The sequence below is a fragment of the Nomascus leucogenys genome, chromosome 1a (assembly GCF_006542625.1).
Source record: "Nomascus leucogenys isolate Asia chromosome 1a, Asia_NLE_v1, whole genome shotgun sequence".
NCBI classification, from domain to species: Eukaryota; Metazoa; Chordata; class Mammalia; order Primates; family Hylobatidae; genus Nomascus; species Nomascus leucogenys.
The window spans coordinates 89,782,195-89,796,241 of record NC_044381.1 but is presented as its reverse complement, the minus strand read 5'-3'; the positions used below and the strand labels follow the sequence as shown (position 1 = coordinate 89,796,241).

The window sequence follows — 14,047 nt, the reverse complement described above, 5'->3', positions numbered from 1 at the left end:
CCTGCAGTGTCAGAGCCTGCAGCCATCCATCTGGAGGCCTGCACTGGCAGCTTCGTCAGCTCTGGTTGGCCTCATGAGAAGGGGAGCTGGAGCGAGGTGGGCAGGGCGTACAGCTCCCACTCAGGCTGTGGCTATTATGTGCTGGAAGTGACCTGCTCCTTTTGCCTTCCTGTCAGTCTCAGGAAAGGAGCAGGGACTGGGGGATGAAGTCTGGGTGTCCTCAGCTCTGCTCATGTTCCCCAGCTCTGCTGGTGTTCTGCAGGGCTCTGGGAGCTTGGGCTGGCCGAGGAGGTGGGCCGGCAGCAGGCAGCGGGCAGGGCAGTGGCATGGCTGCTGCCGAGTGTCCACAGTCGTGTTTTGCAGTGGGACCTGGCAGAGTCACGTGTAGAGCATGAGTTGTGAGTCTGAGGGATCACCCAGTTATGCCATTGCCTGCTCACCTGTACCTCTGCCCACTGGGAGGTGGACACCTTGATGGCGAGGGCCCATCTGTTTCTTCATCTGTATCCCTAGCACCCAGCATGAGGCTTGGCACATAGTACATGGGCAGTAAAGATTTCTAAAGGGATGAGGGAAAGAGACGTGTCTGGTGTTTGATCTTAACCTTGGAGAACATGACTTAGCTCTCATCATCTCCGCTTCATAGATGAGGGAGGCTCCGCCAGAGAGGAGAGGCCTGGGGCCGCTGAGCCTGGCTTCCCTTGTGCTTCCCAGCCTGGCCTGGGGGGCCCAAGTGTTGCCATCTTGGCTGTTTGGTTTTGGGTTGTAGGGGTCTTCCCTGTCCAAATATCCTTGTTCTGCAGGAGGAGAGGCACCAAACAGGGATCACAGGCCTAGGTTCAAGTCTAGATCCCTCCACCCACTGGCTTTGTGATTTTGGATAATTTCCTAACCACTCCTGCCTCAGTCCTTCATCTGTGAGATGTGGGTCATGGTGGTTTTGTGGGGTTATTCTGAGAGGCATGTGGAGGACTTGGCAAGTGTGAGGAGGCACTGTGATTCCACCTCCACACTGCACTGCTGGGTGGGTCTCCACAACACAGTTCTCGTCCCCAGCACCGACAATGAATTTGCTGCAGACAGCTCGCTGCCCCGCTGGAAAAGTGTGTGCCATCTGGCCCAGAATGGCAACTCATTCTGCCTTAGAGTCTATTCATTTTATTTTATTTATTTTTAGAGACAGGCCTTGCTGTGTTCCTTAGGCTATATTTGAACTCCTGTGTTCAAGTGATCCTCCTCCTGCCAGCCTCCTGAGTAGCTGGGAATTCAGGCATGCGCCACCATGCCCAGCTCTGTCTTATAGCCTTTTAAAAGGCCCCAGTCTATAGATGACCTAGAACTTGGCCGTGGGACCCACCTTTACCAGAACCACAGCTTGCAGGACCTCACTCCTATGTCCCAGAACTCAGCTCCGAGGCACCCGTGGCCCAGGGCACAGAGATGAACTGGGAAGGCCTCCTCTCTGCTTTTACTACACCTGTTAAACTATGGTATGCCAGGCCAGGCCCATGTGGCTGGATCTTTTTCCCTGCCCTTGGCCTAGGCTGGTCCACTTTCTTCTTAAAGAACCATTCCTCCGTGGACTCACCCTGGTATGGCTTCACACCTTTGCCCCCTTTGCATTGACACCAGCCTCTCCACTTGGCCTCCATCCTGGTTCAGCGGTGAGGAAGCCCCCTGCTCAGGGAACTGCTCCCCAGTACTTACTGCCCCTAGGACACATCTGAGAACCACCGTGAAAGTACCATGAGGACAGAGCTCTGTCCATATAGTGCATAGCTCCCTCCCCAAGCACCAGACTCATTAAGAGGCTCCATACATTTTGCAGTAACTCCTCACTGGTCACCCGACATCTGCTCCGACCCCCTTCACTTATTCTCAGAGTGATTCTGTTAACATGTAGGCATCTATATCATGCTTTGCTCAACACCTCCAGCGGCTTGCCATTGCACTTGGGGTGGACGCCAACATTCTTGCAGGTGCCTACATGACCTTCAATGCCCCTGAAGCTCCCCAAGTTGGTCTCCTACCATCCCCCTGGCTCACCCTGCTCCAGGCAGATGGGCTGGCTTCAGAGCTTTTGCACTGAAGGCCCCTTTGCCTGGAACGTCTTTGCCTGGATGTCAGCGTAGCCCCCTCCCTCTCTTCCTTCAGGCTTGCACTTTCCTGGCCACATTTAAAAGTGTAACCCCCCTCCCATCACCCTGACGCTCCAACTTCTCCTCCTTGGCTCTGTTTTTCCTCCAAAGCACTGATTACCATCTGTCACACTGAAGGTTTCACTTGTTTGCTTCATGTATTGTTTCTCTCCTGCTGGAATATAAATTCTATGAGGGCCGGGATTTTTGTCTCTTTTCTTCAGAGTCACTGCCCCAGCACCTAGAACAGAGTCGATACATTGTAGGTGCTTGATAATTACTTGCCAAATGAAGGGATAAAGCAGGGTATCTTCCACTGTGGCTCTGCCATGATTTTTTCCCCCGAAGCTGCAGGAGCAATGGCCACCCTGGACTTGGAGCAGCACCAGCGTCTGCTTTCCAGCTGCGTCTCATTCTCGGCCTCTTCCATCCTCTTACCTGCCTCAGATTCCGTCTGTTTCCATCCTCCCTGGGCTCATGCCCATGGTGGGGTTAGCTGTGCCTCACTCACCACATCTGGTGGTCTTACAGTGTCAGAAAGGTGAGAGGTTTTTGCTGAAAAGCACAAGGAGAGGGAAACTGTAGGAGGTGGAAAGAAGGCAGTCATACTTACCGCATATCTCACCTGTGCCAGACACTTCGTATGTGTTATCTCCTTTGGCCCCATAACAATAGTGGGAAGTGAGTTTTGTTCTCCCAGTTTTACAGATAAGGAGATCAAGGCCAAGTGTGTGCTTTAGGGTAATGGAGCTGAGAGTTCACCCCAGAGCAGCTTTTTGCACTTTCCAGTTGTATTTCTTTGAACTATGCATTTTTTTTTTTTTTTTTTTTTTTTTTTTTTTTTTTTGAGACAGAGTCTTACTCTGTCACCTAGGCTGGAGCGCAGTGGCATGATCTTGGCTCACTGCAACCTCCCCCTTCCAGGTTCAAGTGATTCTCCCACCTCAGCCTCTCGAGTCGCTGGGACGACAGGTGCGTACGATCCCGCGTGGCTGATTTTTGTGTTTTTTGGTAGCAATGGGATTTCACCATGTTGGCCAGGCTGGTCTCAAACTCCTGACCTCAAGTTATCCACCCACCTTGCCTCCCAAAATATTGGGATTATAGGCGTGAACCACTGCGCCCAGCCTGCATTTTTATTTATTATTTACTTTTCTATTCCCTCCAAGCTTTATTAAGGCATAATTGACAAATAAAAGTTATATATATTTATGGCATACAGTGTGATGTTTAAATATATATATACATTGTGAAATGACTAAATGAAGCTAGTTAGTGTATCTATCACTCCACATTCTTGTCATTTTTTGTGTGTGCATGAGAACATTTAAGATCGACTCTCTTAGCAATTTTCATTACTAATAACTGGAGTCACCATGCTGTACAACAGATCTCCAGAACATATTCATCCTGTCTAACTGACACTCTGTACCATCTGACCAGCCTCTCCCGGTTCCCCGATCTTGCCTTTGGAAATGCTGCCCGCACTCTGTCCACTCCCACCACCCTCCCCGTCCTCACCCTCCTGGTAGCTGCATTTACCTGGTCTGCTGACAGCTCAGTGGTGAGCTTCCTTGGGCAGTGTGGGTGTTTTTCTGTATCTTGGGGTGGGGGAATGCTTATCTGTGGTCCTGATATCTGGATGCTGGAACCCATCCTGGCGTGTCTACTTAGGGGTGAGAGGGTAGGTGCAGCAGAGGCCATACGGGGGAGGGATGAGTCCTCCCGTTGTATGGATATCCTGAGATTCTAAAGCAAGTGGTAACAGGGCCTGCAGGGTGCAGCCTGGGTGATGGGTCCTCAATGTGAACCTCATCTATTTTGAGCTTTATGAGTCACAAAACAGGGAGTCAAAGGCAGCCAAGAAAGTGGCACCCCTAGGGAATGAGCAGATGGATCCTTGGGCCTGCCACCATCTTAGGAAATCAGGTCTCTGATCCCCCTCCCCTGCCTCTTCCCCTGTGAGGTGAGAGATAACAATACCTCTCTCCCTTCTCCCTCCTCACGAGTCTGACAGTCTGATAGGGATAAATGAAATAATGATTCTTAAGCTCCTTTCTCCTTCGTGTAAGTTGATGTATAAATCCAAGGAAATATGATGAGCTTAACTCCTCAAAATAATAAGCACCCAGACGAGAAAACTGCACGTTTGTATTTTTAAAGAAAAACTAGAGGCAGCTAAAAAAAAACTGAGCACTCATGATCTAGCAGGAGGATTCTTTGCCATTGTCTGTGGGATTTCTCCCTCCCTTTTGCACCATAACTCTATCTCCAGGCCCCTGCGTCAGAGGGAGCCCATGATGGATGGACGGATGGATGCGCCTTGTCGGGGTGTTTCACCACAATTTCCCTTGGGGCAGTCTGTCTGTTGGCAGAGCACACTGCCTCCCGAAAGATGGTATCTCTTGCAAACTCGACAGCTAACAGACAGCTCCTCTCCTTGTATATTTCCCCAAAGAAGAACTGTCTTAATCCGTTTTCTATATGGCATATTTTATTATAATCCATATATGACTTGCAGGTTTCCAGTCCTCCATCCTGAGCCAAATAACGAAGAAGAAGGAGTCAGAGGCTTGGGGAGCTCATGACATTCGTGGCGTTTGCATTTTTAAATGACCTGGGATTTAATTACTCACTGTGCTCCCATGTTGCACTTTCAAACTCATCTCGCCTGCATCCTGTTAATGAGCTCGGTGGCTCCAACAACACAGTGGAAGCTTTGCTTTCAGTGCGTTGGGTGGCAGGCTTGGGGCACCTGTGTCAAAAGCTTGTGGCTTTGATCTGCACCCAAGAGGATGGCTGCCCTGTCTGTAGCCCTAAAGAGAAGAAGCCATTGCTCTTTGCTGGACATTTCTGTGTTTTTTTTTTTTTTTTTGCTTTTATTTGTGCTTTTTTTGGTTGTTTTTAAAAGACTTTCTATGCTTCAATCCTTGTTTGTCTAGGAGGTTTTTTCTTATTTAGAAACCGATTTGCTTCGGTTTGCACAGAAGCTGTCTCTGGTGTGATGGATCGTGCTGGAAGTCACCCAAGGAGTATCTCTGTTCCCAATTAGAAGTAGAGGCAGAGCTGCTTATGGGGGCCCAGGGAGGCGGCTGGCTTGGGTGACAGCTGCTGCCGCTCTGGAGAGAGTAACGATCCATGGGTTTATATCCATGTGTATAAAATCAGGCTAATTTAAAGATGAATTATGTGTGTGTTTTGGACCATTTTCTTTTAATGTTAAAGGTTCAATGGCTCCTGTCGGGTTATGTGGGCCCCAAATTTGTGTGAGGTTCAAAATGGGTACACTTTCAAAGAATTATTAAATCCTACGTCCAGATGGGCCATATTCAAATAAAATTGGATAAATGAAATCCCTAAGGACTCAATAGAAGTGTGTCTAGGACATACATTGTGCAAGGGCTTGGACCTGTTATCTTTCTTCTCCCTTCACTCTGGGACCTCCTGTGGTCAGGAGGCAGAGTGCACCCTGCGTTTGTTTGTAGGGAGGGATGGCTACCCTTTCACTCTGACCTTGTAGGCCTTACCCATCATGCTTTGCAACCAGGGTTTGCAGTGATCCGCTAGAACTCTGCTCTTGGAATGGCACTCGGCAGCTATTACGTGGGCGACATTAAGAACCACAGTAAAATTCTTTCCATTTTTTTGGAAGCAAAGTCATAGTTAATGTTACTTTTAATGCTGCAAACCTGCACTGTCCATTATGGTAGCTGGTAGCCACCTGTGGCTATGGAGCTCTTGAAATGTGGCTAGTCTGAATTGAGATACGCTCTAAGTGGAAAATACCCACCAGACTTTGAAGACAATGCAGACAAAACAATGTAAAATTTTGCATCCCTATTTTTATATTGATTTCTTGTTGAATGGTAATGTTTTAGAAATACCAGATCAGATAAAATATCTTATTAAAATTAATGACACCTGACTTTCTTCCTTTTTCTACATGTGCCTACTAGTAAGTTAAAAATTACATAAGTGGGCCATATTACATTTCTGTTTGACAGTGCAGCTGTACCATTGAAATCAAAACTATTCAAACTCAGGGAATAACATCTAGCATTTTTAGGATACTTACAATGTTGTAGATTCTTTACATATATGATCTAATTTTGAATCTAAGTTTTGAATAGAATAAAACAAAAGTTGATAAGCCTCATCTTCTACCCTATTTATCACATTATTTTTTTGTGTGTGTGGATTCTTTTAGAGTTTCTTTATGTAGCACATTACCATGTTTGATTCGCCAACACTGTGAAATAGATACTATGACCACACCCATTTAACACATATGGAAATGGAGACTTAGGTTACCTAGCTAGCCCATAGTCCCTTTACTAATACATGGTAAGGCTAGGATTTGACTCCAGGGCTGTCTGAAGGCAGAATCTGTGGGAGCAAATCAACTATTGTGGTAATTAGGGAAGCAAGATGCCACTAAATGTCTCTGTGACCCTGGGAGAACCTCTGTATCTTTCTGTGTTTCACTTTCCTGTTTAAGGGATTGGACTCTCGATGCTATTGGAGATCCCCTTTTGCTTTTTCCATTTCACTTTTGCCATTTGGTTCTGTTTTCCCTCTTGATTCTTCTACTGTGCCTATCTGGTAAAGTTTGGTTAGAGGACCAAGAGAGTAGATTCAATTATGGGAAAGCAGGATGGAGGCATATTTAGCAGAGGAGGAAGGAGGAGCAGGAGAAGGAAGAGGGGAAAGTTCACTATTGATGGAACATTCTACAGTGGGTAGACACTGTTGCAGAATGGTGAACATTGCGTGGGGATGATCATATAGAGCAGAACCCAAAACCATGACACGAACCTGCCCTCATCCTCAGCTAAGGATCTGCCTTTTATCCTGAAATATTAAAACTATGGAGTGAGTCTCAGAATGCAATGAAAATGCATAAAGGTTTGGAAAAAGACTTTTCAAGGAAGGACCACAGAGAGACAAGGTAGAGTCCATGCAGCCTAATTAGGTGACTGGGTCTGGAGGCAGACTGAGTTCAAGGCTGGGCTTTGCCCCTTACCAGCTGTGTGATATCAAGCAAGTCCTCAACCTCTATAAGCTGCACTGCCCTCATCTGTAAAATGGGTTAATAACTGTGCTCTTGGGTGTAGTGGGGATTGATACGTAGCAGTAACAGCTGTTGAGTTTTGAATGTTTGCTGCTTGCCAAGCCCTCTGCATGTACATACACAGATGTACCAAAGCTCAGTCAGGGCTCAGCCTGAGCCTGTCAACCACTAATAAGAATACAATGAGAGGGGGCCCTTGTCATGATTTCAGTGGCAACTCGGAAAGATCATTCAGCTGCATTCTCATCCTGCTGTGTGGCTTTTGGTGGTTACTTAACTTTTCTGGGTCTCAGGTGACTGATCTACAAAATGAGACGATTGAATTAGATGATCTATAAGGTCTTTTCTAGCTCTAAAATGCTGTACCATTCTGGGAAATAACACTAATAAATAGGATTTATTTAGTGCTGCGAAGGCTAAGGGGGATACTAAAATATGAACTTTAACTCTATGTATATATGATTATTATAAGTTTGAGGGATTGTGACCAGCTGTTCTCTTTTGACTGAGGACAGGACATGAGGCAACACATGCTAACTGCTTTAGATTAGACATTTGGAAGACTTTTCTGACTTGGGAGAAAGAGTAATATGTCATCAGAGCAGGCTATGGATACGTATTCCATGAACTCATTAAAGCAGACAGTTGGCTGTTTGTCTGACACTCGCCTTAAATGTAACTTCATCATATAGGCCTTCCCTGACTCCCTGATCTAAGGTAGACCCCCTTACCTATATTCTTTCACATTTCATTCTGTCATTTTCCTCCATAGCACTTATGACAATTCATAATTGCATTTTGATTTTGTATTTAGCATTTAATATCTGTCTCTTTGGACTGTAAGCCTCCTAAAGGCAGGGCCTGTCTTTATTTGGTTCACCTCCTGTGTCCCTAGTCCCAGCACAGTGGTGGTCATATGGCAGGCACTCAGTAAATATTTGTTGAATGGATAGATGGATTCAGAGGTGGCTGATTTCGTGGTAGTGCTCCTCGATGGGAAGTGGATCCTTTGCTCTCTTTTTTTGGTAAGAAAAATCCCAAAGACTTTGTTTCTCAAGAGATTTTAGATGCTGTTTCTCCTTCCCACCTTTTTTTTCTGGGGGCCGGTCACCCACAGGTGTGCATTTGTTCAGTTTTAATAGATGCCCGCTTGCCCCTTCCTCATGGATTGGTCAGACTCCCTCTGTTTCTGGTGGAGGAAGTGGAAAGTGCAGGTAGGGTTCTGTTGGAGTCGGGATAGAGCCCAGTGGAGCAGGCTCGATGGTGCTGCTCTTTCCGTTTGCCCCTCCAGATCCATGCTTTTCCATCTTCACTCTGCTCAGACCTTGGTAGGCTCTGTGAAGGGGGCTCCCTTCCCCTCTCGCTTCTGTTTAAGGTTGGCCCTTGGGAGAGGATGCAGCAGGCTGATGGAGGATGGATGGAGAGAGTGGTTGCACTGTTTCTTCCCTTGGTTCCTGGCCTCTGCAAGCCACAGCTCCTGTCCTGGGGCTCTGCTAATGGTGCTATCTCCAGGTTCTTGTAAGCACTCTCCCTCTGTCCCTCCAAAAATAGCAGCAGCAGTCGTGGCCCCTCCCCACCCTCCGCCCTGCCCCAAACCCACCTGGGATGCTTTAACCTACCTTGTCGGATCCCTTAATCACCTCTCCCCATCTCTGTAAATAGTCCCTACACTAAACTCTCAATACCCCCATAAGAGCAGGTCATTCATCTCTCCTGTTTTCTAGGGCACCACTGCATCATAGTTCCTGCCCACAGCTTACCTAGTGCAATGGTAGGGACCACATATCAAACTGTGGCAGTGTGGGGGTATGAGGTCCAGGATCAGAGGAGAGGTTGAAGAAATATTTTAGTAAATCAGAATGATCACCTGTACCTTAGGTTTGCATCTTTAATTAAAAAAACAGCAGGGGATGGTAGCTCATGCCTGTAACCCCAGTGCTTTGGGAGGCTGAGGCAGATGGATTGCTTAAGGCCAGAAGTTTGAGGCTGCAGTGAGCTATGATAGTGCCACTGCACTCCAGCCTGGGTGATAAAGACCCTGTCTCTAAAACAGAAAGAAAGACAAGAGAGAGAAAGAAAGAAAGAGAAGAGAGAGAAGGAAAGAAAGAAAGAAAGAGACAGAAATAAAGAAAGAGAAAGAAAGAAGGGAGGGAGAAAGAAAGAAAAGAAAGAAAGAAAGAGAATGGAAAGAAAGAAAGGTAGGGAGGGAAAGGAAAGAAAGGAGGGAAGGAAAGAAAGAAAGAAAAGAAAAGAAAGAAACACACCAACCCTCTGTCAGGTCAGGAGTTTCGGACACCTGGAGGAAGGGGTTCAGCTTCTCTCTGGTGTCTCTTCTGGGCAGGGCTGGCTCGGGTTGCCACTTCTCTGCTGGCAACCCCAGGGCTTCTCTTCTCAAGCCCCAGGTAGCTGATCGAAGTCCTGATACCTTCAGAAAAAAAGGTCGTGGTGTGGCCGTGCAGTGGCCACTCTGCTCATCCGGGGCCTGTGAGGCATTCGCCCTCGCTCCTCTTCCCGTGGCTTTTGAGGCTGTCACATCCCCCTGGGTTTTCATGAAGGAAACCAGAGCTGGGCAGCCAGCATGGCCATGAGGAGGTCATGGGGTTGACAGACAAGAGCTGGGATAGGAGGGAATGAGCATACTTGGTTGCCAGCTTTGTGCATTGCTTGAGTTTTCAAAACACTTTAACGCAAATTAACACATTTCCCCTTACAAAACCACCTGTGGGGTTGGGCATTGCTATCCTCACTTTGCGGATGCAGTAAGGGCTCCAGGCTCCCAGATGCCTGCCTTGTCCATTGCATTGTCATGGCTGGAGAGACAGAAGCATGGCCGTGTGAGCCCACATCCACCCCGCACCCTTTCTGCTCTGGCTCAGCTTCCTCTGGGGGTGTGGGCATGGTCGGAATCTGTCTCTGGATTATGAAATGGAGATGGAAAAGCTGGACAGGGCTCCAGTGTTCCTGTGCCTCCAGGAGGAGAGAGCACAGGCCCCGAGTCCTCCTCAGGAGCCCTGGGCCCTGCGTGTCCTCCAGGACTGTCCCTCCTGCCCTGCCTGCTTCTAGTGGCCTGACCTGCCTTTCTATCTTTGTTTTTCAGAAGTGGAGCTTCCCCTGAAGAAGGATGGGTTCACCTCAGAAAGCACCACGCTGGAAGCCTTGCTCCGTGGTGAGGGGGTTGAGAAGAAGGTGGATGCCAGGGAGGAGGAAAGCATCCAGGAAATACAGGTACACCTGCTGGGGACCCCACAGAGTGTCCCTGTAACCATAGCGCTTCCAGAACTCCAGCACCGGCTTGGCTCCAGATCCTCCCCTCAAGGGCCGGGGCTCAGTCTCAGACTGCCTCGTTTCTATGGTGGCCAGGAAGCTCCCAGATTCTTTTCTGACTTAACCTATCTTCCGAAGGAGTCATTATTGCCTTCACCTCGGTTCCCTTCCCTCTCTTCTGTCTGTCTATTCAAAGTGAATTTGTTGAGCCTAGTGAACACAGGGACTGTGTGGGGTCCCAGGGACACAGGGTGGACAAAACAGTCTGAGTCCTTGTCCCCATGGAACCAAGAGTCCATTGTCTAGGCTTGAAATGTGGGAGCGTCTGCTCCAGCTAGGGCCACGTGAGTCCGGCTCGCCCACCCCCGACCCTCACACCCAGCCTCACCGGTCCCCACGACTGCACATTCCCTTTCCCAGCGGTGCCCAGCCATCCCTCAAGCCCATGCAGTCCTCGCCCTTCAGGCGGATGGCTGCTCTGTCCCCACGGGTCCACTACCCTCTATCCATGCCACTTCTAAAGCTCTCACTGAATAGGATTATAATGGTGCACACCTACCATTTCTTTTTCTTTCTTTTTTTTTTTTTTGAGACAGAGTCTTGCTCTGTTGCCCAGGCTGGAGTGCAGTGGCGTGATCTCGATCTCGGCTCACTGCAAACTCTGCCTCCCAGGTTCAAGTGATTCTTGTGTCTCAGCCTCCTGAGTAGCTGGGATTACAGGCATGTGCCACCGTCTGGCTGTTTTTCGTATTTTTAGTAGAGATGGGGTTTCACCATATTGGCCAGGCTGGTCTCGAGCTCCTGACCTCAAGCGATCACCTGCCTCAGCCTCCCAAAGTGCTGGGATTACAGGCATGAGTCACTGCACCTGACTTCACACCTACCATCTCTTATTTGTTATTTGTCTGGAATCCTCATTGTCTAATACAATGTTTGCATTGAGTATTGTAATATGAATTAATCCTATTATGAAATAATAGCATTGGTAGTTAAATATTAAATTATTAAAATTAAATTGTATTTCTATTAAATTTATATTACATATTAAATGTTTATATTTTATGCTCTACCTATTGTGCGTATTTAATATTCAATAAATTATTAATGTATATATTAATTTAAAACTATAATTAATTTAATAATAATGGAATAATACATTGCTGGTTGGCTTGGTAAGTCCCATCCAGCCAGGGCTGATGCGGTCATGCTCACCAGTGTCCCCGGGGGGGCCTTTCCCAAGCTGGGTAGAGTTGAGTCTTGGTAAAAGCATTGAATGAATCACAGAATTTGGCTTTCCTCTCTGCCATTCCTGTGTTAAGATGAATTGTCAAATCTTTTCCACTGAGTTGCCAAAACATGGCTTGTGTTTGTTCCCTCCTCTCCTTTCCACGAGCTGCAGCCCTAGTGAAGATCCTCATTAACTGTAACCTCTATTTGTCTAAGGGATCTTGGGGTCATCTTTGACTCCTGCTTGTCTCTCACACCTGACAAACTGCTCATCAGGAGCCCTGTCGACTGTGCCTTCGACATAAGCCCAGTTCTCCCGCACCCCCTCTCCCCGCACCCACCACTGCTACCCTGGCCTGAGCTGCTCTCATCTTTTGTGTGAACTGCAGTTGCCTTCTCAGTGGTCTCCCTGATAATGCTTGAGAGGCAATCTTTACAAAAAAATTATTTTTTAACAGCAGTTTTAGGTTCACAGCAAAATGAAGAGGACGGTACAGAGATTTCCCATACACCCCTGGTGTAGCCTCCCCCATGATCAGCATCCTCCACTAGAGTGGTGCATTTGCTATAATAGATGAGCTGCACTGACTCATCATTATCACCCAACGTCCAAAGTCTGCATGACGGTTCACTCTTGGTGTTGCGCATTCTATGGGTTTGAACAAATGTGTAATGGCATCTGTCCACTCTTACGGTATCATACAGAAGTTTCACTGCCCTAAAAATCCTCTGAGCTCCACCTGTTAGTCCCTCCCTCCATCCTAATGCCTGGCAACCACTGGCCGTTTCCCCATCTCCATAGTTTTGCCTCTTCCAGGATGTCATATACTTGGACTCACAGTATGTCGCCTGGTTCCTTCATGTTTTTCATGGCCAGATAGCTCATTTCTTTTTAATGCTGAATAATATTCTGTTGTCTAGATACACCACAGGAGAGGGAGCTTTTTAAAATTTAAGTCTATTTCTATCATTCCTGTGCTCAGAACCCGCTACCGCCCCTGCTATCTGAGAGTGAAATTCAGGGCCTTCTCACCCCTCTCTGACTCCACTCTTCCTCTTTTCCTCACCCGCTCCACTCCGGGCACAACGATCTCCTTCTGTTCCTCCCAGAACACGCCAGGCCTGTCCCAGCCCTCAGGCCTTTGCCCTGGCCATTTCCCCAGATGTCCACTTGCCTCTCACCCTCACCTTCTTCATTTTTTAATTTTTATTTTTTATTATTTATTTATTTTTGAGACAGAGTCTCGCTCTGTCACCCAGGCTGGAGTGAAGTGGTGCAGTCTCAGCTCACTGCTCTGCCTCCTGGGTTCAAGTGATTCTCCTGCCTCAGCCTCCTGAGTAGCTGGGATTACAGGTGTGCACCACCACATCTGGCTGATTTTTGTATTTTTAGTAGAGACGGGGATTCACCATGTTGTCCAGGCTGGTCTTGAACTCCTGACTGCAGGTGTTCCACCCACTTAGGCCTCCCAAAGTGCTGGGATTATAGGCATGAGCCACGGTGCCCGGCCTTCCTCTTCTGTCAATGATGTCCCTGACCGTGCCGTACTTCATCCCACACCCTTGCCCTGCCTGCCCCTGCCTCCTGATTCCACTCTGCTTTTCTTGTTCTTTTCCATCACTCTTATCAACATCTAATGTACTTTCTAATTTACCTACTTATTATGTTATTGTTTATTGTCTGTTTTCTTCCAGTAGAATGTAAACTCCTCGAGGGCAGGATCCGTTGCCAATTTTGCTCACTAATATCTCGCAAGCACCCAAACAGTGCTTGGTGCTTACCAGGTGCACCATAAATATTTGTTGAATGGACGCCTGAGGGAACAGATTCCAGGAATCGCCCTCTCCCCAGTTCTTCTCCTCTCTGACGTGTCCTACTTTGCTAGCTGACCTTTTGTTCTAGAGCAAAACTCTGCTAAAAAACTGTTGTTTCCCACTAAATAAATCGAAAAGGATGAGCATGACCTTCCTGGGCCTGTCCTCTCCATTCCTAACCTAGTTTTCAGGCTTATTTTCCAATACTCCTTTCCCCCTCTGTTCTTCAGCCTTCTTCCCTCCATGCCATTGGTCCCGCTGTGCCCTTTATCTGGCATGCCTTTTCTTCCATCTCCATGTGTACAAATCCCACTCATCTTTTAGACTCAGCCCCAGTGCCACCTTCCCCATCAAGCCTTTCTTGATCTTTCCTCCAGCCAGAGGGATCTCTTCTTGCCTTTGGTGTTCAAGCCACCTACTGCTTTCTTCCTTGTGTGTGTGTATGTGACTTTCAGTTTTTGAAGTCAAGGTCTGTCATCTCTGTGTTACTTGCTAGAGTTTTTTTTTTTGCTCAGTTCATGTAATTTGACAG

At 47.5% G+C, this 14,047-nt stretch overlaps 1 protein-coding gene across 4 annotated transcripts in view; it reads left to right on the top strand.

Moving 5' to 3' along the window:
- Positions 1 to 14,047, top strand: part of DPF3 (double PHD fingers 3) — a 282,508-nt gene that overhangs the window by 156,063 nt on the left and 112,398 nt on the right. For all 4 annotated transcript variants that reach the window (XR_004030095.1, XM_030812922.1, XM_003263659.4 and 1 more), the window contains exon 4: positions 10,307 to 10,434. Coding sequence is in view for 3 of the 4 variants with exons in the window: in XM_030812922.1 (XP_030668782.1) it covers positions 10,307 to 10,434 (128 nt within the window). In the remaining variant the exon portion in view is untranslated. The remainder of the gene's footprint in view (positions 1 to 10,306; positions 10,435 to 14,047) is intronic.